General features: G+C 43.0%; 1 protein-coding gene across 9 annotated transcripts in view; it reads left to right on the top strand.

The window, feature by feature from the left end:
• Positions 1–24,942, top strand: part of PRDM2 (PR/SET domain 2) — a 348,925-nt gene that overhangs the window by 261,179 nt on the left and 62,804 nt on the right. For all 9 annotated transcript variants that reach the window (XM_085608682.1, XM_085608684.1, XM_085608678.1 and 6 more), the window contains one exon: positions 18,358–18,468. In XM_085608682.1, coding sequence (XP_085464808.1) covers positions 18,358–18,468 — 111 coding nt within the window. The remainder of the gene's footprint in view (positions 1–18,357; positions 18,469–24,942) is intronic.

Here is a 24,942-nt window from a genome sequence, read left to right as displayed (position 1 = left end):
TCACTCTGAAAACTTTCCATGCACAACTAGACAAAGGGGGGGCACTTTTCTTTTTAGATTTTTTTTAAATTGAATTTATTACATTTGCATAGTTGCTAAAAACCATTGCAATACAAAAGCATCAATTAAAACCATAAGATCATGATAAAATATTAAGTATTCATTTGTAAAATCCATAAACAATTAAAACTTTGAGTAAGTTGGATTACTGACCGGTTAAGAGGCACTTTGGTGATAGTGCAAATTGCTGCTTGTATAAGCTAAGCAATCCGTGCCAAGTCAGCAGTGCAATCGGTTCCGAGAGATGCTTTACAGCGTGTCCAATCTGGTAACCTCGACGGGGGCTTTCCAGCTCTACCTAGGTTGGAATGGACGCCGAAACCCAGGCGAGGCTTGATTTTTATGGTGGCATTTTTTGCTCGAGTGATGCAAGAAATCCTACTTGTCTGCAATTTAGTTGTGATGTTACCGGGCCAAAGCATGCCAACACTGCTTGCCTCCTTGAGCGAATTCCCCTTTGATTGAAGGGGATTTTTAGCAGCTTTCTCCTTTCCTGCAGCATCTCCTTGCAGGAGTATAGTAGATGGATGATATCTCCCTGGTCGTTTTTGCCAGGCTGCAAGAAGTTGGGTTTCTGAAATTTTGGATATCCCAAGTTAAAATTTTTGAGGGGCTAGGATCTTGTAGTTATTCAAAGTCATCCAGGCGTGAGATCTGGCCGAAAAGGAAGCTTTATCCTCCACCAACGATAATTGTTTCAGCGATTTCCAGACCAGCTTCTTAAAGGCTAGGTGATAGATCTGTGTGTTCCAAAGGGCTGAGAGTCCAGTGCTTGCCAGAGCCTCCTGAAGGTAGTTTCTTGCAGGGGAATTCTCCCTCTGTTGGAGGTCTTTGCCATAAGAGCTGGTTTAAAGTGTTTGGGGCTGATAATCTGGTCTTATTCCAGCAGATAATGTATGCGCTGTACCTGGCCCATGATTGTTTCATTAGGCTAAACTCCAACCTTAGTTGCGCCGGGGAGGTGTAGTTTAGGAGACTGAACATAATTCTATATGCTTTGACTAATGGTTTGTCCAATAACTTGGCGTCTCTGCCTCTCATTATTTCACTACCATAGGTTATAGTAGGTAGAATTTTAGCCTGTGATACTTTCAGAAGGGGGCTTAGTGTTTTGGGCCCGTTATATTTGATGTTAGATTTTTCAAAGTTCATGCTAGCACCTGCCCTTTTCTTTTGATCTCTTCTTGATGTTGTGCGAAGGTTCCTTCTTACTCTATGTAGACCCCTAGATACTTGTAAAGTGCAGCTGGTTCCATTTGTGTGCCACCCAGGTGCCAGGACCTGGCTCGTTTCCTCTTATTGTTAATTGGCATCGTCCTTGGTTTCTTTAGGTTAATTGTCAAGTTGTTTTCTCTGGCGTAGTCCTGCATTTCGTTAAGAAGATGTTGCATGCCAACTGCTGTGTGGCTAATCAGAATTACGTCCTCAGCGTACAGGAGATTGGACAAAGTTGTGCTCCTCCACCTGGGGGCATGAGCATTGCAGGAGTTGAGTGTCTGTGGTAAATCTGCCATAAATAGGTTTAATAAGGTAGACGCTAGCACACAGCCCTGTTTCAGGCCTTTGGTTGTTACCCTTCTCGAAAGGTGCGTCCCTGTTCCTAGTTTCACCTGTACCCAGGTGTCTGTATGGAGAAGTGTTAGCATGGTTAGTAGAGCTTTTGGAATCCCCCAACGGACTAACTTCCCCCACAGTCTCGCCCTATCCACATTATCGAAAGCAGCACTAAAGTCAATAAAACAAAAGTGCAGCTGCATTTTCTCCGATATTGCTGCATCAAGCAGCAAAGAGATTGTGAGGAGGTTAGTTGTTGTGCCTGATTTTTTTGCAGACGCCTGTCTGGTTTAGTGGAATTATATCATTGGCATCAGCTCAGGCTGTGACTTCCTCCAACAGCGTTCCTGCAAAGTATTTGGCCTCGTTGTCAATCAGTGCCACTAGTCGGTAATTGCTAGACAAGGCCTTATCGACACTTTTATGAATCGGGATGATCGTGGAGCCTTACCATGAGTCGGGGATTATGCTCAGTAGTCTCACTTCCGAGAATAGTGGTTGAAATATACTTGCCCGCTTTGCTGCTCTGTTTGAACAGTGCCGGCAAGATTCCATTTGTGCCTGGCACCCCTTCCTTTCTTCCCTTTGTAATCTGTTGCCTAATTAGAAGCAGCTCTGCAGCGTTTGTCTTTTCCTCCGGCTGTTGGTCTAAGTTGGGAGATGTGTGTGGGAGTCCCACCTTTGTTAGAGTGCCTACCGAGCGGTCATCCGGTAAGGCCCTCTTTTGAAAATTGACAAGGAACCCGCAGTTTGGTAATTGAAATGATCATTTAGGAAACTGGCCCAGGTTTCCTCTAATATGTGGGAAGAGGTGCCTCCATGCTGCGGGTGAATAATTATGTTTACCATTTTCCAGAAGTGGGCGCTGTCATTATGATTCATGTTGTGAAGGAGCTTTGCCCAGATGTCATCATCATAATTTTTGTTGATGCCCCATTTCAGCTTCTTTTAGTTTTGTTCTCTGTTGTCGCAAAGAAGAAAGGAGACATGTGTTCCCTTGGTCATGTTGTAGGGATCTTATAGAGCCATTTATGGATCTTTTGAGGCCCTTTATTTGCGCCCCTTGTGCTATTGTTAGCCTTTTTTCCTGCTTGGTGGCCAGAGGATGGGTTGTTTTAATTTGCGACGCATGAAGTTCTGTAAAGGTGGCTGTAAAGCGTTCCCAGTTTGCTATATGAGTCTTTGTAGTCAGTTGTAAGAGTATAAAATTGATTGCTGATCCTGACAGGGACTGCCGCAAATTTCATTCTCTGAGGTGTAACTGGAGCCCCAGAGTGGAGCTGGCTGGATGCAAGAGGGTGTGGTTACAGCTGTGGAGATTTCTTGTTGGCGATGATCACTGTCCCCCTTGTCTCCCATTCTGAAGCCGATTATGAAAGGAAACAGCCAGAGACTGGTGAACGTATAACCCAGCATCGAGCAAGTTGATGCGGAATTATGGCTGGCTACAGGGGGGTGTCACCTACAAATCTTCCATTAAAAGCCCTAAGATTAAAATGTTCTAGATCCTCTATAAGGCATCTGTTTTTTGTTGGTCTTTCCAAGCATAGAGCCACATTGAGCTGGTATGTTGCAGTTTGAGGATTGAAGGCTCGCTTTGTTGCTGTCTGATGTTCCTAAAAGATATTGATTCAAGTCTCCCGACAGAATGAGGTTGGGCGTTTCTGCACTGCTTATGTAAGTTATTTGGCCGATTTAGCTTAGCATTGTGCCCCTGACAGAGAGGAAGTAAGTTAAACTGCTGCGGCAACCTCTGTGGTAAGGCCGACTGCTGCTGCTGACGATATGGTAGTTGTAGATATACAAGTTGCTAGCCCTCCTGAGGAGTGCCCAGATTTCCCGCCTTTTGTGGCTGGTGTGGCAAAGCATAGGAACCCTTGTAGATGTAATGGTTCTATAAGCCATGTTTCCTGCACGAGGATTATGTCGAACGAGTTAACGTATTGCAGGAATTCTGGGTCTGACGTTTTTTAGCTAAGCCATTGACATTCCATGAGCAGATAGAACACTTTTGAAAGGTTCATCAAACGGCACCAAAGTTACAATAGAGTCCGAAAACGCTTTTCATATGGAAACTAGGTCCTAACTCTAATTTAATACTGGCGACTGCTCGGAAGATCTAAAACACAGACTGATGTTTGGTTACAGAAACATGAATCCAGTATTATGGCTGCAGTTCCATGGAGAAGCCCCAACAGTGGTGCTAAAAGTAAAGATAAAAAATGTGGTTCCTTGTTTGGCTCAAAGCTTGTGTTTTTTCTCCCATTACAAATACATGTAATAATAGTAACAAACCTCTAAATATGCTTTGTCATTCAGAACAAATTAATTCCAGCTGACACTTGCAATAAATTATTTCACTAACCTTGCTGCTGTTGCGGCAAAGGTCACTAATCTCTCTTCCCAGCCACTTTGTCCCCAGACATTCTTTCCCTGTTCACTCCCCTTCACATTTGTTCCCTCATCAACTCTCTCTCATGTACCTACACTCTCGCCTGAAATTATTAATGTATTGATGTCAAAGCATTTAAGACGAAATGTCAAAAATGCAAGGTCTGGATTGAAAATTCGAATGGGACCTGTGTCGCGTTCTCTTTTCATCCACTCACTCCCACTACTACCTACTAGTAAACCCCGCCTAATCTCACCGGCACTCATTATTACCACCACTCATTCTCACCAGCTACCATTTTCACTCATCCAACAAAATTTACATACACACACTCTAGTTCCACTGCATTCGTTCTCACCTCTTCCTATCCATGCCCTATTCTTTATCCATACCCTTCCTCATCATTCACATTCTGCATTCACTCTAACCCCTCTTTCTCACCTCACCCTCTTTCCTACCTGTGCCCATTTTCTCACCATCACCCACATGTACACCATCCACACCTCATCCCAACTCCATTTTACCTCTTCAATCTCAACCCCCCTCCCCCCCCTTCTCTCTCCTACCAGCTTTTACACAGAATCTATGCTCTTGGCTCTATCCATCTTTTCTCACCTCTACCTACACCCTCTCACTCCCACCTACCTTCAACAATATTAATTTTCTTTCAAACCCACCTGTCCACTTTCCCATTATCCAGCTGCTCTCACCTTCACCAATCCACTTTCTCACCTTCTCAACCATGCTGGGTTTCAATGGTCCCAGAGCATAGGAAAATATCTAAACCCAAGCTAATTTCACTGCCCACTCACAGGGTGCTCACATGAAAAAAGAAGCAACCACGCAGTCATTCCGTCGGCACTGCTTAGTATGAGTAAAGTCGACTGAGTACATTCGCTGCCTCTGAGGACGGGCAAGCAGCAATGTGGGGGATTCTAAAAATAACTAGGCGAATCTTCCACTACAAACTCACTTCCCAACAGTAAATAAAGAAAAAAAATAGTCCCAGACACATAGCGATAAGCACCAAATTGAGACGATAGCAGAAGTTAGGCGCTGCTCCCTGAGCGTTCACAAATGACGAAAAGGAGGGACAAAGAAGAGATTACCCATTATTAAGCAAGTCTTTTTAAAGGGCAGTTCTCCAAGTTACCAATAAAAAGCCAATGTGCAAGCTGTAAGCCCACACAAGTGAATACAGCATGTCCTGTGAGATCGCGCTTGCTCTGCCTAGACTCTACCTTAAAAGGTCATTAGAAGTGTGTCTAGTCTGAGTTCATTGATACAATTATGAACATTGTATTGTAGCAAACAAATAGTTTTGCGGCATTTCTTTTAAAGGGTAAGCAGTAGTAAATTAACAGGTGCCTTATTTTGTGTGTGTATGTATATATGTACAAGGATTTTATCTTTGTGAGAAGAGGATGCAGTATAACTTTAACTACCTGATAGTATGCTCCATCTTTGAAGCCATTCTAATAGTCATCATATATGCCTGACAAAAGGGGATTTTGGAGTAAATACCAAATAAATAAAATCTTTTAAATGAGTCTTGTGCTGAAAACTGCTGTATTGGTAGGGTGACATCCATGTCAGGGAAATCATTCCCCCTCAATGTGGACGTTTCAACTGTAAATTCTCCTCTGCGTTTCAGTTCATAACCAATAGTAAATCATAGTAGCAGTTCTGTTTCATTATTGCAGCATTTACCATGCCAGTAGGTCTGGCTTTTAACTGAAAGCGCGTTTTGAGTCTCTTAGGAGTTTAGGCATTCAGTATGTTATGGTACATGCACTGTGTCACTCATCTGGGTGCTCCTATATAAATTTATACACCCAATTAATTATTCTTACATTTACCAAAGCATGCACAATAAAATAGACACAAACTCAGCAAGCACAAGGACAATAAATTGAAAGAAAAAAGAAAACATGTAGCATATACTCTTGCTATACAAAACTACAGTTAAACCAAACACAAGGTGGCCTACTTGCAATTATATTTAACATCCTATATTGTTTTGTAAAGTTCCAGCATGGCTGCAGTGTTTAAAAGTAATGTGCTGACCACCTTTTGAGTGGTAAAAAATACAAATGATCCACAATACTGTTGCAATACAGTAAATATCACATTGGGTGGCTGTCTTTGGATGCTAAAATGTTTATCACTGTTTTAGTGATCCAAGGTGGTCCACATAATGCCTCCAAGCATTGTGGCCATCTTAGAACAGTAAAAAAATAATACACTATGGACAATACCATTCTAAGATGGATGTCATATTTAGAAATAGGGAATGCACAAAATGCAGCAGACTGCAGAGGAAATTTGCAACAACAGCTCTGTAATACTGTATGCCAGCATTTTTAGAAAGGAATGAAAAGAGACCTGGAAAAGAAACCTGGAAAACGTTTAGACTGGCAAACATCCTAGACACTGAAGCACATTCATTTTAGGATAAGGATTATCAAAGAAAGTAACCAATTCCAAAATCCTAGAGTAAGATAGTAGCCCATGAGATCCATGTAACAAAATGCCTGCCTACAAGCATTAACTCGGTGTTCAGCAATCCACATGTAAAGGCTGGCTGTCTTTAACACATGCTTTTGACAATAAATGTCAGGCCTACTCCCTTTATCAGATCTCTTCAATCGCCATAACCAACTCAGGCCTACTATATCTAGCATTCCCGTTCTCAAAATGTAGCTAACAGGAAAACATCAGCATTACAAATGCATGTAAAATTACAGTTGGAAAAGTAAGATACAGCTGGTCTAACAAGGATTATCACATTGCAAATCTTCTATCTCAAGGATGTCTTTCGAGGGAAAAATCAACAACAAAACCCCTGCTTTCTGAGGTAATTTGTGTGCTTCTATGTTAACAAAATACCATTCTACAGCCTTCAACAGTGTAATAACAATCTACCTGTAAACCCCTGTTGGCTTTAATTGTATTTCACAGCAGGCTTACTACTTTTGTCATAAATGTTCATAATGAACAGATAAGAGCTGTGGCGCCTGACATAGCTTTTCCTAATGAGTCAGTATAGCCTATGGCCTGCATCATTGGTTGGAATCCTAACCAACTGAGGCTTTGTGTATGTCGCAAAAAAGTTGACAACTATCAGGCACACATTCATAAAAGTGCAAAGATTTACAATATAGGAAACCAATATACAATCCCTTTGAAAAATGCATCACAAGGATTATCACATTGCCCATCTTCAACTCCCAAGTGTTTGTCAGGAGTAAACCATACCGAATATCTTGCCTACTACAATAATCTCTTTGATTCCATGTAATAAAGTTTTTCTCACAGCCTTCAACATAGTGAAATTAGAAGATGCCGTTAAAGGCTTATTGGCTTTAACAACACTGTTTGTAATAAACATATTCGACCTATGCCATCTGATATACATTTTCCTAAAAAGACAAGCAGGCCTATATACTTTACATTTGTCCTGATACCATATTCAATTTGGGCCTTCTAAATTCTGGATTGACATTCCCACAAAGTTGCAAAATTATAAATATACACAATTAAAGTTGTCAAAACAATATTCAGTCCCTCCTAATTAGAGAAAGGGAAAATAATCTATAAATCGTTTTTCACTCTACCACAGGAACATCAAAAAGGCACGAAAAGCTCATAATGCCTCCCAGCTACACCAAGCTGGCAACTCCACTAAAGAACTTTAGAAAGTTCTTAACTCCTTTACCAACCCCATAGCATGCACCAATCCGACTCCTCCCCCCCCCCCCCACACCACCAAAACATCATGTGATCACATTACCAACCACCTTGAGGAAAAAATTAATATCATCTATGACCCTACGACCAATTTCCCAACAGCTCTGAACTCGGTGATATTTCTGCCCTACTGTCTACATCTCAGTGTAAGAGCGAGGGTTGCCTTGAGAGCTTTCATGTCTTGCAGATACCTCAAGTAGAAGAGATGCTGAGAACAGCTAAATAGGGCTCCCCCCTCGATATTCTGCCAGCCAAGCTGTTTGCTTTGCTAGCCCCTCAACTAGCTTAACTATCTGTATGATATTAAATGCCTCCGTTAGTAAAGGGGAAACTCCCACGCGAATGGAAGGCAGCACAAATCCTTCCGATTCGGAAAAAGACCCTTTTACTCTCAACTGAGTTAAACAACCATCCCATTTCTCTCCTGCCACTCATGAGTAAACTCCCGGAAAAACATATTAATATTCAGCTTATGGAATATTTAGAATCCAACGGCATACTGGACCACTCCCAATCCGACTTCAGACCTAACCACTCTCCTGAAACCACTCTTATAGGTGTCACAGATTACATTAAACTGGCCCTTGACAAAAATAAGGCAACGCTGTTGGCACTACTGGATTTGTCCGTGACTTTGGACACCGTGGCTCACCAGATGCTCCTCCATAGTCTAAACGAGACAGGAGTCCAGGGAGTGGTGCTCAATCGATTTGCCAGTTTCCTGGACCAGCAAACCCAAACTGTCAACTTGGGCATTTTTCGGTGTCGCATTTTTGAGCTCACTAAGGGAGTACCACAGGGCTCCTGTCTTAGCCCTACTCTTGTTCAATGTGTACGCTGCCCCCCTTGCCAAGATCAGAGACCACAGATTCACCCCATATTCCTATGCGGACGACGCACAACTTCTCTTATCTTTTGATAACAATTAGATCACAACCAAATCTCGTTTTGCCGAAGGTATACGAGCAATCTCCGGTTGAATGACGCATAACATCCTTCAGCTCAATGCAGCCAAAACTGAAATCTTGCTGTTTGTTAAAGCCCAAACCCTGTGGTTCCCCAAGTGGTGGCCCGCAGTGCTGGGGCCAACTCCTACCCCCAAATCTGTGGCTACAAACCTGGGTGTCCGACTGGACCTCGGTCTAATTATGAGAGTCCAAGTTGTCGCCACCACCGGTACCTGTTTTCACACACTGAGCCTCCTCTGTAGAGTATTCAACCTCCTTCCCTTAACTGTTCACAGGACCCTAATACAAGCCTTAGTTACTAACTGCCTCGATTACCACAACGCCCTTCTTATGTCTGCCAACACAGCTATGCTAAACAAATTGCAGGTGGTTCAGAATACAGCAGCCTGTTTGGCTCTCAACATGCCCTCAAGAACTCTTTCCCGGCCATTGTTACGGCAGCTTCACTGGCTTCCCATCCGCCAGAGAATCAAGTTTAAAATCTGCAATCTTGTTCATATGTCACTACATGGTAGAGGCCCTAGTTATATTGCTGAAAAAATTAAATCCTACCTGCCCAGAAGATCTCTTCGCTCGGGTGACAAAGCCCTGCTGAGCCTTCCCCATTACAAGAAACTTGGGGCAGGGGGCAAAGCTTTTACTTATCTTGACCCTGTGTAATGGAATCAAATGCCAATCCAAATACGGAAGTGTACCAATCCTCTTCACTTCAGGAAACTCCTAAAGACTGAATTGTTTCAGTGAATGACCTGACTAGCCCTCCCTACACCATTCCTTAGTGCGGAGATACCACTCCCTGGGTGATTCCTGCACTTTACAAATTAAATTAAGAGGATTAACAAGGACTACCAAAGTGCAGATCTCCTACTATCAGGGTTTGCAATGGGGGCAGCTAGAGGGTGAAACCAAAACCCTTTCCTACTACAGTAATCTGAGAGTATCCCTGTAACACATTACTTGACCACATGCTTTAATATGTGTTATCCTTAATCCGTCCTTAAAGACCTATTTGCTCTAACATACGATTTTGACAGTAAATAAGTCCACCCTATTGCATTTGTTGTAATTATTCCGAAATAAGCATAAGCTTTCCCACAAGGCAAAAAGAGCAATACAAGCACTCTGATTTCAGTAGAAGAGCAAGATTTCTGCCCAGTTAAAAACATTGCACAAAGGAATCAACATTAGTGCGGATCGAAATCCTCTCTCTCAGTTGTCATAAAATTGCAAATTTAAAAATAGAATCCATTCTAAAATGGCATAAGGATTCAGATATTCTGCCCCAGAGGGTTTAACAAATACCAAAATCCTTCTACTACCGTAATCCGTGAGATTCCCTGAAACAAAATACTGTATGAGCTTTAACTCCTTATAATGACAATCCGCCCATTAATGACTAATTGCTTTAACAAACCCATTTCGCAATAAATAAGTGAGGCCTTCTTGCTTTGACATGAGCTTTCATAATAAATATATCAGGCCGATATCCCTGATCAGTTGCTTGTCTCCATAACCAGCTCAGTTCTGCTGTGTTGAGCAGATGCTTTTCCACATGGCAAAAAGTGCATTCCAGGCAGTCTTCTTGAGCAGAAGCGTACATCTGCACAACCAAACTCTGCACACAAGGAAACCATCATTTGAGCAGACCTAAAGCACCTCTCACTGTAGTTTTTTATTAAAGCTCTTTTTCTGTTGATCAATTATGGTCTGGCGACAGTCGCACTATCAAGCCAGAGCAAATAGGGCTGTTTGCCTGGGAGTTTAAAAGGAAAGGAAGGTCTTAATTGAATAATATATCCTGAGAAGTGTTTTCTTGCCTCTGCCTCTCAAGACACATTAAAAGGAGGAGGTTATCCATCTATTCACGATTCCTTAACAGGATGATAAACCTGCCTATCAAAGTTGAATTGTGTACGTCAGTCTCTCATGCTTCCTCATCAAAGCACTTGACAGTTTGTGAAGCATATGAATATGGCACTTTCAGCAGCCCTTGATTTTAAACTAAATGGCTCCAACCCAAAAACTAGTTTGCTCCAGATGCTTAAGATTAACTTTCTATATGTTTAAGCATGTCACTTAGCAAGAACAGCCCTCCGCTTCCATCAAGATATCCTTCAAATTTGGTATAAATTCTGTACTGTGTCTCGTTGAAAGACTGAAATCCGTGGCTCAAAGTAGGCAATCTTTTTTTTATTTTTGAGACTCCATCGCTGAAATTGCATACAATGATATGGGTGGATCTTCAGAAAAGACAAATATTTGCTGCACCCCTAAACTTTTGGCTTAGGTCCAAGCCATGGTTTAGGTTTAGACCATAGCAAAGCTTGGAACAGTTGATACAATCTTCAGCAGTACTCCTGATTTAGTTATATATGCAGGTCTATTGAGCTGAAGTACTACATTCTCCACCTGCCCTAAAGGTCAGAGTAGGATCATTCTGTTTTACAGTAGCTGCTTGTAATGTTTAGCAGGTTTTTTGGTAATCAAAAGTCTGGCCTCTGACCCTCTCTTCCGTTGAGTCCTTTCGCAGAATCAAAAATATTTCCAAATAATGTTACTTCAAATCATTTACTTGAACCAAGCCAAAGTTGGTAGCAGAAAAAAATCAGTAACTTTGAAATGTTTTAGATTATCACCTACTCCTCCAAGCAAAAAATAAATTAGTTCTCAACAGTACTAGAGTAGACACACCTTCTGTATGTCCGGTATTTGAAACTTCACTTGCAAGTATTTCAAGTTTTCTGTATGTGTGTATCACACAGATTTTGTTACACCCTACATGACTCATTGCTTAGTGATCAAAGCTATACATTAGAAGACCAAACTGAAATCCATAATAGGGATTGGATTGCTGAAAGTAGGAGATGCACCTTTTCTCTGTTAATCAATCTTTGACTGGTAATTCTTCACACAAGAAGATATTAGTAGTCCCACTGTGGCTGATGCAGGCATTGTTCCCAGCTCTTTCAGACCAAGTTAACACAGAGTACTTTTCCTCTAGCCTTTGTTAACAATGTAATTTCTTATTCTTTAGATATTTCAGCAGGCCATGTTGGCAGTCACTCAGTTAAACACCCTTTGATTTGAGGATTAATAAAATGTCTGTTAAAAGCATATGAGCTGCAGATTACACACTGCGCATAGATCGCCATCTGGTGTTGGGCCCGGATGTTTGCACTTGTTTTTATCTTGGAAAGTCTTTGGAAGTCACGAGGTATGTGACTCCTTAGGATCATAGTGCGCATGGGCATCAGTTCCATCCTCAGATTGTTTTTTTCTGCCATCGGGCTCGTATGTTTTCTTGCGTTCCAGTTCGGAACCGTTAACGGTTTTCTCTTTCGGCGCGCAATCCTTCCCATCTCGACGGTATTGTTTTTGATTGCGTTTCCAGCCACATGAGACCCTTCAACTTCGAAGTCTTCGATTCCAGTCGTCGACAAAGGCCTTCAGGCCTACCCGGGCCTCATCTCCGGCTCATGGAAAGGACGCCATTTAAAAAGTGTCCTCGATGTGGGTCGAAGTTTCCACACACCGACCTACATGAGGTGTGCAACCTTTGCCTTTCACTGGAGCACAAGGCCAGAGACTGTCCAGCTTGTGCCTCCTTCCGCTCCAAAAAGACCATCCGGCACCGACGAGCTCGAAGAACAATGGCGCGCTCGTCATCTTCAATCCCCGAGGACATCTTTCAAGAGGGCGTCTATGTTCCAGAGCAGGGTCGAGTTGAGGAAGCCATCATCAGCACCTCCGAAGCAGATGATTCCGACGTCGAAGACCTCATTCCAGCTCAAAGGGCCGTGAGTACAGACCTCGACCCCGACCCCCTCGACACTATCAAAAAAGGCTTCGGTACCACCTCCACCTTCGGGCCCAGGTGCACGCCGAGACACTGCTTCCCATGCCCCTCCTTTGGGCCCGGTAAAGAAGCCTGGTAAGCCTCTAGGCGACTCTGGCTCGAGTCAGCCTACCCTCGGTACCGAAAAGCAACATCTGGCACCGAAGAAAAAGGCGTCATCGACCTCATCCACACCGACCGCTGCTCCTACTTTGAAGCACTCAACGTCGAAGGCTGGCACCAGTTCCTTGGCACCGACAACACCCTCTGAGCCGACTAAAAAACTCCCGCCGAAATGCCCCGATACTTCCAAGCCAAAGACCTCAGAACCGAAAAAACAACAACCGGTTCCATCTGATAAAGACACTTCAAAACTACACGGTTCCAAGCCTAGAACCGCTACCGAGTCGACGCCCAAAAAACGTAGGGCACCGAAGCCCTCCGCTCCGAAGGATCTGTCTCCCACAGATGAACTGTTACATCCAGATCCTACCCAAAAGACTTTAATGAAAGATTCTAAGACTGGTCATTTAATGCTCAGCATCAAGAAAAGAACACTAGAAATGCCTGCGCCCGCACCGCCACCAAAGAAGAGAGACTTTGCTACCTCTCCATTGCAGATTCCTTCTCCTCTTCCTCTTCCTCCTGCTCCTCTCCCACCACACCACTCTCCCACACCATCACCTACCCCAATTGATGATGATGATGACAACACCTCAGATGATGCAGGGGGAGGTGCGGACGATCAACCCCTTAGGGACCCTACTCGCTCCCCTGACCCCTGGGATGATTACAGTGTCCTAGATGTCCCTTACACCCCACAGGATGATATTTATCCCTCCAGGCCCCTTACTCCCCCCCCCCCCCCCCCCCCCCACCTCCCCAAGAGGACAATATCGGAATCAACCATCTCCTTCAAAGAGCTGCCCAATACCACGGGGTGGCCCATCATACAGACCCAGTAGAGGAGGATTTTTTTATGGATACCTTTGATACCACACAAAGGTCCACCTCAACACTGCCCAAAAAGGGGTCATTAAGCATGCACCAGAAATCTTTAAAGACTCCGTGAGGTCTCGGGTCCTCAACCCAAGAATAGAAAAGAAATATAAAGCTGACCCTATTGACCCAGTATACATTAAGGGCCCGCACCACTAGACTCCCTAGTAGTCTCTAATGCCAGGTAGAGAGCAAATTCGCAAACGCCAGGTGACGCACCACAACCAGACAAGGAATCAAAACTCCTAGACGCCTCTGGCAAACGCACAGCGTCACAGGCAGCAAATATTTGGCGCATTGCTAACACTCAAGTGCTCCTAGCCAGGTATGACAGGGCACATTATGACGAGCTTGAGTCCATAATGCAGCACCTCCCTGACAAATATAATAACAGGGCCAGTGAAGTAATCCAAGAGGGTAAGACCATCACTAACGCCTCCAGCCGCTGTGCTCTAGATGCAGCAGATACCGCCTCAAGGGCAATCCACACCAGTGTTCTTTTGCGCAGGCATGCCTGGTTACGTATATCAGGTTTTAAACCTGAAGTACAGAGTTCTATACTCAATCAGCCTTTTGATGAGCAACACCTATTTGGCCCCAGTGTAGACGTATCCCTCGAAAAAATGAAGGATACAGACACTGCCAAATCTATGGGAGCCTTGCAATCGTAAGCTCCCAGACGGTCCTTTCGTCGCTTATCCTTTAGAAGCACCCATCGAGGCTACTCCTCTGATAGCCCCTCCACCTTTTCTTACAAAGCTTCCGCCTTTACTAGAGGTTACCAAAGGGGTGGTTACAGGGGGAATAACAGCAAAGTTAGAGGCAAAAACAACTCCTCCTGCTCTGCCTCCACACCTCCACACCTACCCCATGACTTCCCTCCACTTCCCCCCAACTATTCCACTCCAGTCGGGGGAAGACTCCACCAATTTCTCCCTGCCTGGATAAACATCACTTCAGACAGCTGGGTCCACAAAATCATTCAATCAGGATACTGTCTCGAACTAACATCTACCCTCCCAAACATACCACCCAAACACCGTCCAATGTCACAAGAACATTTGTTACTATTAAAGCAGGAGGTAATCTCCCTCCTACAAAAAAGTGCAATAGAACCAGTTCCCCTGCACCAACAAAACAAGGGATTCTACTCCCTCTATTCTCTCATACCAAAAAAGGACGGATCTCTAAGGCCTATTTTAGACCTCAGACCCCTAAACCTATACATACATTCAGACCATTTCCACATGGTCACACTTTAGCAGGTCCTCCCTCTGCTTTCCCAGGGCGACTTCCTTGCTACTCTAGACCTCAAGGACGCCTATTTCCACATTCCCATTCACAGCGCTCACAGAAAATATCTCAGATTCGTAGTGGACAGTCAGCCCTATCAATTCAAAGTACTCCCATTCGGAGTCACCACAGCACCAAGAGTGTTTACCAAGTGTCTAGCAGTGGTGGCATTACACCTAAGAAGACAACACATACATATCGTCCCATATCTAGACGACTGGCTTATAAAAGCCAAATCATACAATCAGTGTGTACAACACACTCACGCCACTATTCAACAACTTCACAACCTTGGGTTCACAATAAATCACGCCAAGTCCCAGCTGCAACCGTCCCATATGCAACAATACCTCGGTGCCACAATAGACACCTCAAGAGAGCTCGCCTACATAGCGAGCATCCAAGCTCTTCTCACCAGATTCCAACCGCAACACTCTCTTCCAGCTAGAGTGTTCATGCAACTCATAGGGATGACGGCCTCTTGCATATTCATAGTGCCTCATGCAAGACTCCACATGCGTCCTCTCCAAGAGTGCTTAGCAAGCCAATGGAACCAGGCTCAAGGTCAGCTAACAGATCTGGTGTTGGTAGACGGTCGTACCCATCGCTCTCTGCAGTGGTGGAACACCAAGAACCTTTCCAAAGGGCGACCGTTCCTCGAGCCAGTTCCTCAAATAGTCATGACAGCGGACGCATCGCTCTCCGGCTGGGGAGCTCACCTACATCACACCATGCAGGGCAGGTGGACACCTCAACAAAAGTTACTCCACATCAACAACTTGGAGTTACTAGCCATATTCCTAGCCTTAAAAGCATTTAAAAAACAAATATCAGGCAAGACTGTCTTAGTCCGCACCGACAACATGACAGCCATGTATTATATCCAAAAACGAGGCAGGACACACTCTACAGCTCTCTCAGCTTGCACAGAGCATGTGGAGGTGGGCTATACCTCAGAACATTTTTCTCCTAGCCCATCATGTCCCAGGAGTCCAAAATACAATAGCCGATCTCTTGAGCCGCCAAACAGAACAAATCCACGAGTGGGAACTTCATCCACAAGTTCTTCAACCGTTTTTTCAGATCTGGGGGCAACCACAGATAGAACTCTTCACCACCCAAGAAAACCCAAATGCCCAAACTTCGCCGCCAGGTATCCTCACCCATTGTCCAAAGGCAATGCGATATGGATGAACTGGTCCGGCAGATTTGCGTACGCTTTTCCGCCTCATCCACTCATTCCGCTAATGGTGCGCAAACTACAGCAACACTCATTAACGCTCATCCTAGTTGCTCCAACTTGGGCCAGACAGCCATGGTACACCACACTGTTGGAACTCTCAGTAGTTCCGCACCAAAAACTACACCTCTCTCCACGCCTCTTAACCCAGAACCATGGAGAGATCCAACTCAGGTCAACCTAGCGATATGGCTCCAGAAGTCCTAGAATTTGGTTACCTTAACCTTCCTCCTGACTGTATGAACGTCATCAAAGAAGCTAGACGGCCTACCACTAGAGCATGCTATGCAGCCAAGTGGAAAAGATTCGTAGTATACTGCCATAACAACCACACTAATCCCCTAGATGTGTCTATCCAACACATCATAGGCTACCTACTACACCTCCAGAGATGCAACCTAGCCTATACCTCTATCAGATTGCATCTTGCTGCCATAGCAGCATAGCTACAAAATAGACAGCATCTCTCACTTTTCAGGATACCTGCCATAAAGGCCTTTATGGACGGACTCAAGAGAATAATTCCCCCCAGAGTACCACCTTCCCCTGTGTGGAATTTAAACATCGTTCTCACAAGACTAATGGGGCCTCCATTTGAACCTCTACATAAATGTGAGCTACAATTCTTAACATGGAAAACTGCTTTCCTCGTAGCCATTACTTATCTACGAAGAGTTAGTGAACTACAAGCACTAACCATTCAAGAACCCTTTCTCCAGATGCATCTTAATAAAGTTGTTCTCCGAACTAATCCTAAATTCCTCCCTAAAGGCATTTCTCCCTTCCACCTCAATCAATCTGTAGAGCTGCCTGTATTCTTCTTGCAGCCACAAACAGTCGCAGAAAGAGCTCTTCACACCTTAGATGTCAAAAGAGCACTACTATACTACATAGAGAGAACAAAACCCTTTCGTAAGACCAGACAACTATTTGTGTCTTTCTCACCACCACACAAAGGCAACCCCATATCAAAATCTGGGATAGCTAGGTGGATTGTCAAATGCATACAGATTTGTTACCACAAAGCAAAACGTACATTATCTGTTCCTCCTAAAGCCCACTCCACACGAAAGATAGGGGCTTCAACGGCATTTTTAGGAAATTATATCTGCAGAGCACCTACATGGTCTACACCACACACATTCACAAAACACTATTGTGTCAGTGTGCAAACTAAACAACAGACTAGTGTGGGCCAGGCTGTACTCAAAACACTATTTCAAACTACTGCAACAGATACTGGTTTTCACCGCTAGGAGTGGATACTGCTTTACAATCTATGCACAGTGTGTAATCTGCAGCTCATATGCCTTGAACGGAATATGCTACTTACCAGTATGCATGTGTTCTTGGCATGTAGAGCTGCAGATCTACACACGCCCACCCGCCTCCCCGGCTACCTTTATCTGTTCCAGTATTATCTTACTTAGATACACCACACATGGGCATCTTTCCTGTTTCTTACTAAGCTCCATCATTTCCCTGCTGGCTAAAAACAATCTGAGGATGGAGCCGATGCCCATGCGCACTATGATCCAAAGGAGGAGTCACATACCTTGTGACTTCCAAAGACTTTCCAAGACATAAACCAGTGCAAACATCCGGGCCCAACACCAGATGGCGATCTATGCACAGTGTGTAGATCTGCAGCTCTACATGCCAAGAACAGATGCATACTGGTAAGTAGCATATTCCTTCAAGTTATAACGTTTAACTACTAAATCATTTAATACATTGAAATTCTCTTTTTTGTTGGCAAAATGGATGTTTTCTTATTTTTCAGTTCACGTGCCCCGAAACCCACATTTCTTCCCATCGTTCTTTCTTTTTGATACTTATGATGTTTAAGACAGTAACTGAGGGACCTCCGGCTAAGTCAGCGTTCCTCACAGTTTTGTAATCTGGGTTAATCAGCAAACAAATCTCTGCATATTTTTCCAGCGTGCAGTTTGCCTCAAAAGCTTTAGTTTCCACCGTGTAATGAGGGGTAGACTGGAGAAAATTCTTTAAGTTGTATTTTGGTCTTCTGTAGCATTACCCTCTGAATTTTGTTTCTAAGGCAAACATATGTTTGATGTTTTCTGGAAAAGATTTGTGAAGCACCAGGTGTTGTAATTGTTGCAATATGTTCATACTTTAATATTTCAATTTTAGAATCTGGTTGTCTTTTTGTTTTTTTCTCTATAATGTTATTGTTTGTTTAATTTACTTTCCTCTTACTGTAAATAATTCATTCAAATATTTAATAGTGTCACTTTTCATTTAGGTAGAAGAAGATCGCTTGATGGGAAAAGAAAAAAGAACAAAAGCACCGGCCTAAGGCAAAGAAAGCAAGATTCTGGTGACACTTCTGCAGACATGAGGGACTCTGAAGAGGGTAAACAACATAAAAGTATCCTTATGATTTTTGAAATAGTTTTTTACAGATGTCACAGTCATGTGTTATATGTTATGGTGGTGGTTTTATGACTGTGCAGTTTGGTTCTTTAATATATATGTATTTGTGTTTAAAAAAAAAAAAAGTTGATTATTTTCAGAAAGACAAGAAGTATGATCTCGAAATGGCCTCATTAACTTGCATTTGGCTTCGACTTCGGATGCTACTGCACAATTACATCAAAGTTTAAGAATATAATAAACCTGTTTGTGTAAAACTGTTCGGTAATAGGTAGTCCTCATTAAAGATTACAAGTGGGCTATAAGTCCAATATCGGCTTCTCAATCCTGTTTACCTCCCTATTCAAACAGTGGATGCACCTGGTGCTTTACTAGGCAATTTCCATAGGAACCTCACATTTATAAGGGAGTAGATGAAAGGAAAGCTAAAAAGGGATGCAATAAGGTAGAGGTTGGAAGGGCAAGGAGTCCTTAAAGGGCATCACAGCATGGGCCTATAGGGGTAAGGGCGTGATGGTATTGGTGACCAACAGTCCAGTCTTTTCATTGGCTTCAGATCTGTATATGCATCAAGTTCATTCTACTAAGCTAGACTAAAATAGTTATAGATCCCATGGAACTTCAACTTTTAATATTGGTTTGGAGATGGATATCGGTGGCCTTGCCAATCAGCTGGCCACATCTACTAAGGCGTCACACCTGCATTGAGTTAAGGAACATTGGGAGAGTTGCCAAACTCCAGAATAAGTACTGTTTGCCTCCAAATGTCACACTGAGTTTTAATGGATAAGCCTCTTCACTTAGGCTCCTTTTGCCCTATATTCCTGTTGCAGCTTTAACAATTAATTCCTCCTTTTTTCTGTCTGAAAGGCATCTGCAGAGAAATAGAAGTGGTTGCCCTCCACCTGCTTTTGCCCTTTGCAAAGGGTACTCTGTTTGATGTCCTCCTCTTTTAATATCAGCATGGTCATGGGGCCTGCTTCTTCCTTCTCAGCCAGTTTGAAAGGCAACAGTTGGATGTAACTCCCCATGTGATTCCAAGCCCCTCCTCCTCACACAAAGCTAGGAATTAGCTTAAGCACGAATCACCTTTCCATTTCTGTCTCAAAAGATTAACATGTTCTTGGACTTACCAGCATTCTCTATTTGCTCTTGTTGACTATCATCAAGGTTATGGTTTACAAGTTTACTTTAATTTTTCTTTGGGTCTCCTTACTTTGCTCCAGAAGCATCTTATTGTTTTTTGTATATGTGACACCCTGCCATCTAGCGCCTTTACATTCTCCTTCCTAAAATTTCCAATAAACCAGACCCTAGACGGTCTAAGTCTCCTAATAACTATCATATGGATGGGCCCTGCTCTTTATGTAGGTTCCTCTTAGGAAAAATGTGTTCTATGGGAACATTGATGCTATTCTTTTAATGATTACCAGTTGGGTTGTATAGGTTTGATTCTTTAAACTCTAACCTGTCTGCATTAATTTATACTGCTCTGTAAATTCTTCCTTTTGAAGTCCCTTGTTATATTTGCAACCGCTGCACTTGCATGGCACAGTAAAGACCAAACAGGCTAATGACTACAAGCACTATGGTCTTGGGAGGATCTAGTGTTGGTCATAAGCAAGATTCTGAATAAACTACAGAGGTGAAATTAGCTTAATATTATTAAAGATATTCTTTTCAGTCCCAAGCCCCAAAGTCCATTACTACAGTCGCTAGCCTGTTATGAGAATTCACATGAACAAGATTCCAATATAGTGCAGTTGGGAAATTGCTCATTGAGTGAAATAGATACTCCTCTTCTGACTATATACCACAGGTGGAGATCAGTCTGATAGACTAAGGCTAGAACACCAAAACACAAGAGTGGGAGACGCTCTGAACCGCTTTACGGAAATGCTTTGAATGATGTTCACCAGAGAGTGATCTGTTTGTGACCAGGGAAAATGCTAAATTGTAAAGCTTTGCCTCTAAATAACCACCATCTCGGCTTCTAAGGATCCTAGTGGTAACAGTGACGGTCTTTCAGTATGGGTGGCACTTGTTCGAAGTTTATCTTTGATAATAGTCTGGCTATGGAGTGTAATACTTCTTTTAGCGGTGCATTGGTTGCTTGAGGTGTTCCTAAAAGTAGGGTGTTACCTGGGTTCATTCTGGTGTGCTTGAGGATGCTGATTTCAGTTTTTGTGTGAGGCAGTTTTAAAATAATTTTTTGAAATGGTGTAGAAAGTAATTTGCTGATGTTATGAGTTTGTTAATATGCTCTGCTTGAGATCTACAAGAGCCAGGCCAGAGCTGCAATTTTATACGGAGCGGAGCTTTGGGGGTATCTAACAGGGTCTGAACTTCTTAAAATAGAAAATAAGTTTATTAGACAGTTACTGTCACTCCCACAAACCACCCCGTTGCAACCTTTAAGGATGGATTTGGGCCTGTGGTCCATCGACGGTGAACTAGCCCTGAGACCCCTCAGATACTGGCATAGGCTGTGGACTACGCCGGAACTATTGCACTACAGAGCAGAGCTGAAGGAAATCTTGGCTAGTAATGGTTCACAAAAAATCCCTTGGCTTATGTTCCTAAAATCCCAGTTTATTAAACTTGGTTTACACGATATGTGGTATGATGCTGAAAAAAGCTGTAAGGCGATCTCACGGAAGCTACTTACCAAGATTTATGTGGCTGAACAACTTACTAGAGCACAGTCTGCTCCTAAGATTGGAGCTTTAACTAAATTATTTTTAAGTGCTAAGGACTGTAATCAATTTGAGAACTTTTTGGATATTATTTACCCTATTGCATCTAGAAAAGTATACCTTCAATGGAGATATGGCACTTTACCCTTGAGAGCTTTCACTAGCAATTGGGCACACAACTCTACAGAGGCTTGCCCTGGTTGCAGTTGTGACAAAGAGGATGAGCTCCATGTATTGTTTTTTTTGCCCTGTATACATCAAAGCAAGGAAATATTGGATAGTGCCTATCTGCAAAAATATGGGTTTTCGGCAGTGTAGCCATGCTTTTAGAATTCTCAAGACAGACCCCTCTGCATGTATAGTTTTTGCAGTCTCCCAATTCTTACTAGCAATGTGGACCAAGAGAAGGGGTCTGATTACCATTTAATGAAATGTTATGATATATTTACATGTTGTGTATGCTCTGTCTTTGTACATATTTATTTTTGGACTTTTTAAGGCAAATTGCCGAAATAAAGATAATTTTGATGAATATGTGCAGACAGATATAGGCTTTTGTCTAGGATGAGGACTAGTGAGTTTATTTCAGGGGATAGGTTTGGGGAGAAACTATCGCGTTTTAGTTTAGCTTGTAACAATTGATCGAGTTTGTCATGGTACTTTTGAAATACCATGAGGAATTTTTGGAGGCATAACATCAGTAATTGTTCGTACTTACTTTGTTGCATTTTTGAGGTCAGATATATTTTAATGATTTCTTTAGATGCAGTTTTCTTTAGATATCATCTACATATTGATTCACCTTTACATTTGAATTTGCCAGGGATAAGCTGAGTGGTTCTCACGTTCAGTTTAAAAAGCAAAGGAGAAATAATTGTGCATTGTGGGACACCACATACCACATGAGATGTTTTCATTTCATGTACATGCTGTACAATTTGTTTCTGAGCACGTTGAGTGATATAAACTAGTTTAACACCTGATTTATGAAGCCCTTTCTGCGTACCTGTCCAATGTTCGATAAATGTCATTTAGGACTTTGTGTTGCTGATTTTGTACTTAAAAATGCCCTGAAGCTCAATTGGTAGTGAGCTAAAACATTGGTCTCCTTGATGTAATTATTTTGTTGAACAAAAACTCACTGTTCAATAGTTATTACTAGCCCTCCCCATTCTCTTCCATTTGTATGGCAGCCTTCCTTTTAAAGCACTCCCTTTTACCAACTCATAACTTCTGCCTAATTTAAAATAATTTCTCTGATTTGTTATAGCACCCTGCAGTGTAATGAGTTCCTGGTGTTTATTGTTGTCACATGTATTCATGGTTCTGCCCCTGCCCTTTGCTTACAAAAACACACACTTCATAAGCCTGTGCCTAGATAAGCATGCAGCCGCATCTCCCAAAGCAGGTAGGGTTTCACTTGTCCATGCATTTCAGCAACTGTTGTGCAGAAGGTTCAGAGACTACAGCTCATAACTCTAACCCATTAAATTCAGCAGGCACTCAAAAGAAAATACTTAATCCTTCCACTTCGTGTCTGCTGCCTATCTATGCATGTGAGTTGTATCTTTGATGGTGGTAATTGGTTGGGGGACCTAAAAGAGGGCTCTGTGACCCTAAATATAGTCAGATTTTCAGCACATTGCATCTTCTTTATTCTTTAAAGTCTTAGCTCTATGCAAATCAATGTAAATGCATGAATGTGTTGATGAGGATGTCTAGATGCCAGGGGTATTTCATCCATCCACGGCGTGCTGCCGGTCATCACTAATTAGAGCCCAACACACCGTTTGTGTACTGTGACCATGGCTTAAAATACTGTTGTTTGATAGTTGTATCCCACCTCATGGGTCTCACCAAGCCTTTTCCTTCACCCACCACACCCATACCACTCAAGTGAGTAAAGAGACAGCAGAGTCCTGCGACTCTGCTGCCCTTTTACTCACTTGAGAGTAGCCGCTCATGCTTGTCGGGTCTTGGGAGAAGCATGATCAGCAAGTGAGTGAAGATGGCACTAAAGGATTCAGTTCATCTCCAGTAGCAGATGGGAGCATGGTGAGGCACTACTCGGAATGCTGAAGTATGCCTTCTCTGACCTCAGCCTGCCACATGCTGGGCAGCTCTTTGGGCATGATGTTCATGGTGGAGCAGCAAAACACCTGCTCGAGCCCACAGTGCTCCTCCAGCACATGGGATGAACAGTGAGCCCTGTTTGTGTATGGGGATGATTGTCCATAGTCTCTGTTTACAGCTGTCATGTCTTTCCCAGTCATGCTGCCAACCATGCAAAACTGTAAAGACAGAGATATAAAACTTACAGCTCCCACTGCCTGTCGAAAAAAGGTGTTTAGTGTGTGCGCACTTAAAAAAACCAAAAAAAAAACCAGTCCCTTGGTGGCAGACGCTTGCATTGTCTAGCAGGCATGGAATAAAGATTCCGTTTCTGCCCAGTGTATCACACATAATTGCATCCCCACCATCTGTTGCAAGTGAGTAGCTCAGAATCTGACACAGTCCCTTTAGTCTAAGTGCTTCATTGTAGTTGCAGTTAAAAAATGCCCACACCACCCTGTATCATTAAAGTTTTTATGTGTGTTCATTTTAGGGAAGAGATGCCCAGTGTGGTATGGCCAGAAGCCCTGCAGCTGCTGGCACACTTATGTTGTCTCACTGTTGCTGCTCTTACAGTGGCACACCAGCCCTTCTGCTGCTGACAAAAGTAGAGATTGTGAGATGGTAGCACTGGGTACTGGCAGCTATATAATGACAGATGGGGTGGTTCTTCTGCATTGGTGGACAGGAAACATGTATGATAACAGTGCTCTTCCATGCATGGCAATGGAATCACTCCTTAAGCGGGTTAGTACAAAAGCTGACCAAATGCTGAATTAAGGCTCATCAATAAAGGGTTCGACCCAGGGCTGACTTTACTTTTTTGTTGTGACATGCACTCTGGCACACAGCTAAAGCTTCATAAAGCCTTAAAAGAACATGCATGGCTACATCCATGCCTTTAAGCCGTAGTAATAGGTGTGCTATATACTCACCAGCTCTGAGGTGTAAGAATTAGAATAGTGCCAGAGCCCATCAGCCACGTCACAGAGAAACTAAAATAAGTATGAAACACCTCAAAAACGTTAGCCCTCAACATGGATTAGTGTACTATGCACATGCCAGTTATGAGGGTTGGTATTGTACAAGTCTTATATATTTTCGGACCACAGTCCTACAAATGTGATAACTAGTATTCACAGCAGAGTCCAGGAACTCTGAGTTTTAGAAAAAGTTCAGCATTAGCTGGTGCCACTTCAGTTCGTAGAACTAGGGTTAGCATGACATAACCATCAAGCAATGGTTGACATCACTATTACACCAGGCAGCCAATCCTAAGAGCCAAAACATAATCTCATCCACCATATTTTACTTTCACTGCTGTTGATCTGTGCACAAGTATTCTCCTGCCTGAGACCTACAAAAGTTAAACACTAGTGTCAAGTTCATCATGGATCATGACCTACAAATAGGACTAGCAGTCACCCCAGCTCTGACCCACAGACGCGAACATTACTCTGCATGCATCCTGTAGTCTTGCATCTTAGGAACAAGGAACCAGAACCCACTGCAATGAATCCTAGAAATGGATTAGCTAGCACAGAAGGTAGACCCCAGCCTAGTGGTACATCAAATGACTTCACATAATATAGACTCAACATCGTTCTCTGACCAATGAAGTAAGGCTAGACAACCTGCCTCGATTA

This window comes from Triturus cristatus, chromosome 1_2, assembly GCF_964204655.1.
Source record: "Triturus cristatus chromosome 1_2, aTriCri1.1, whole genome shotgun sequence".
NCBI classification, from domain to species: domain Eukaryota; kingdom Metazoa; phylum Chordata; class Amphibia; order Caudata; family Salamandridae; genus Triturus; species Triturus cristatus.
The sequence above is the reverse complement of the archived record's forward strand: the minus strand, read 5'-3'. Positions and strand labels throughout refer to the sequence as shown.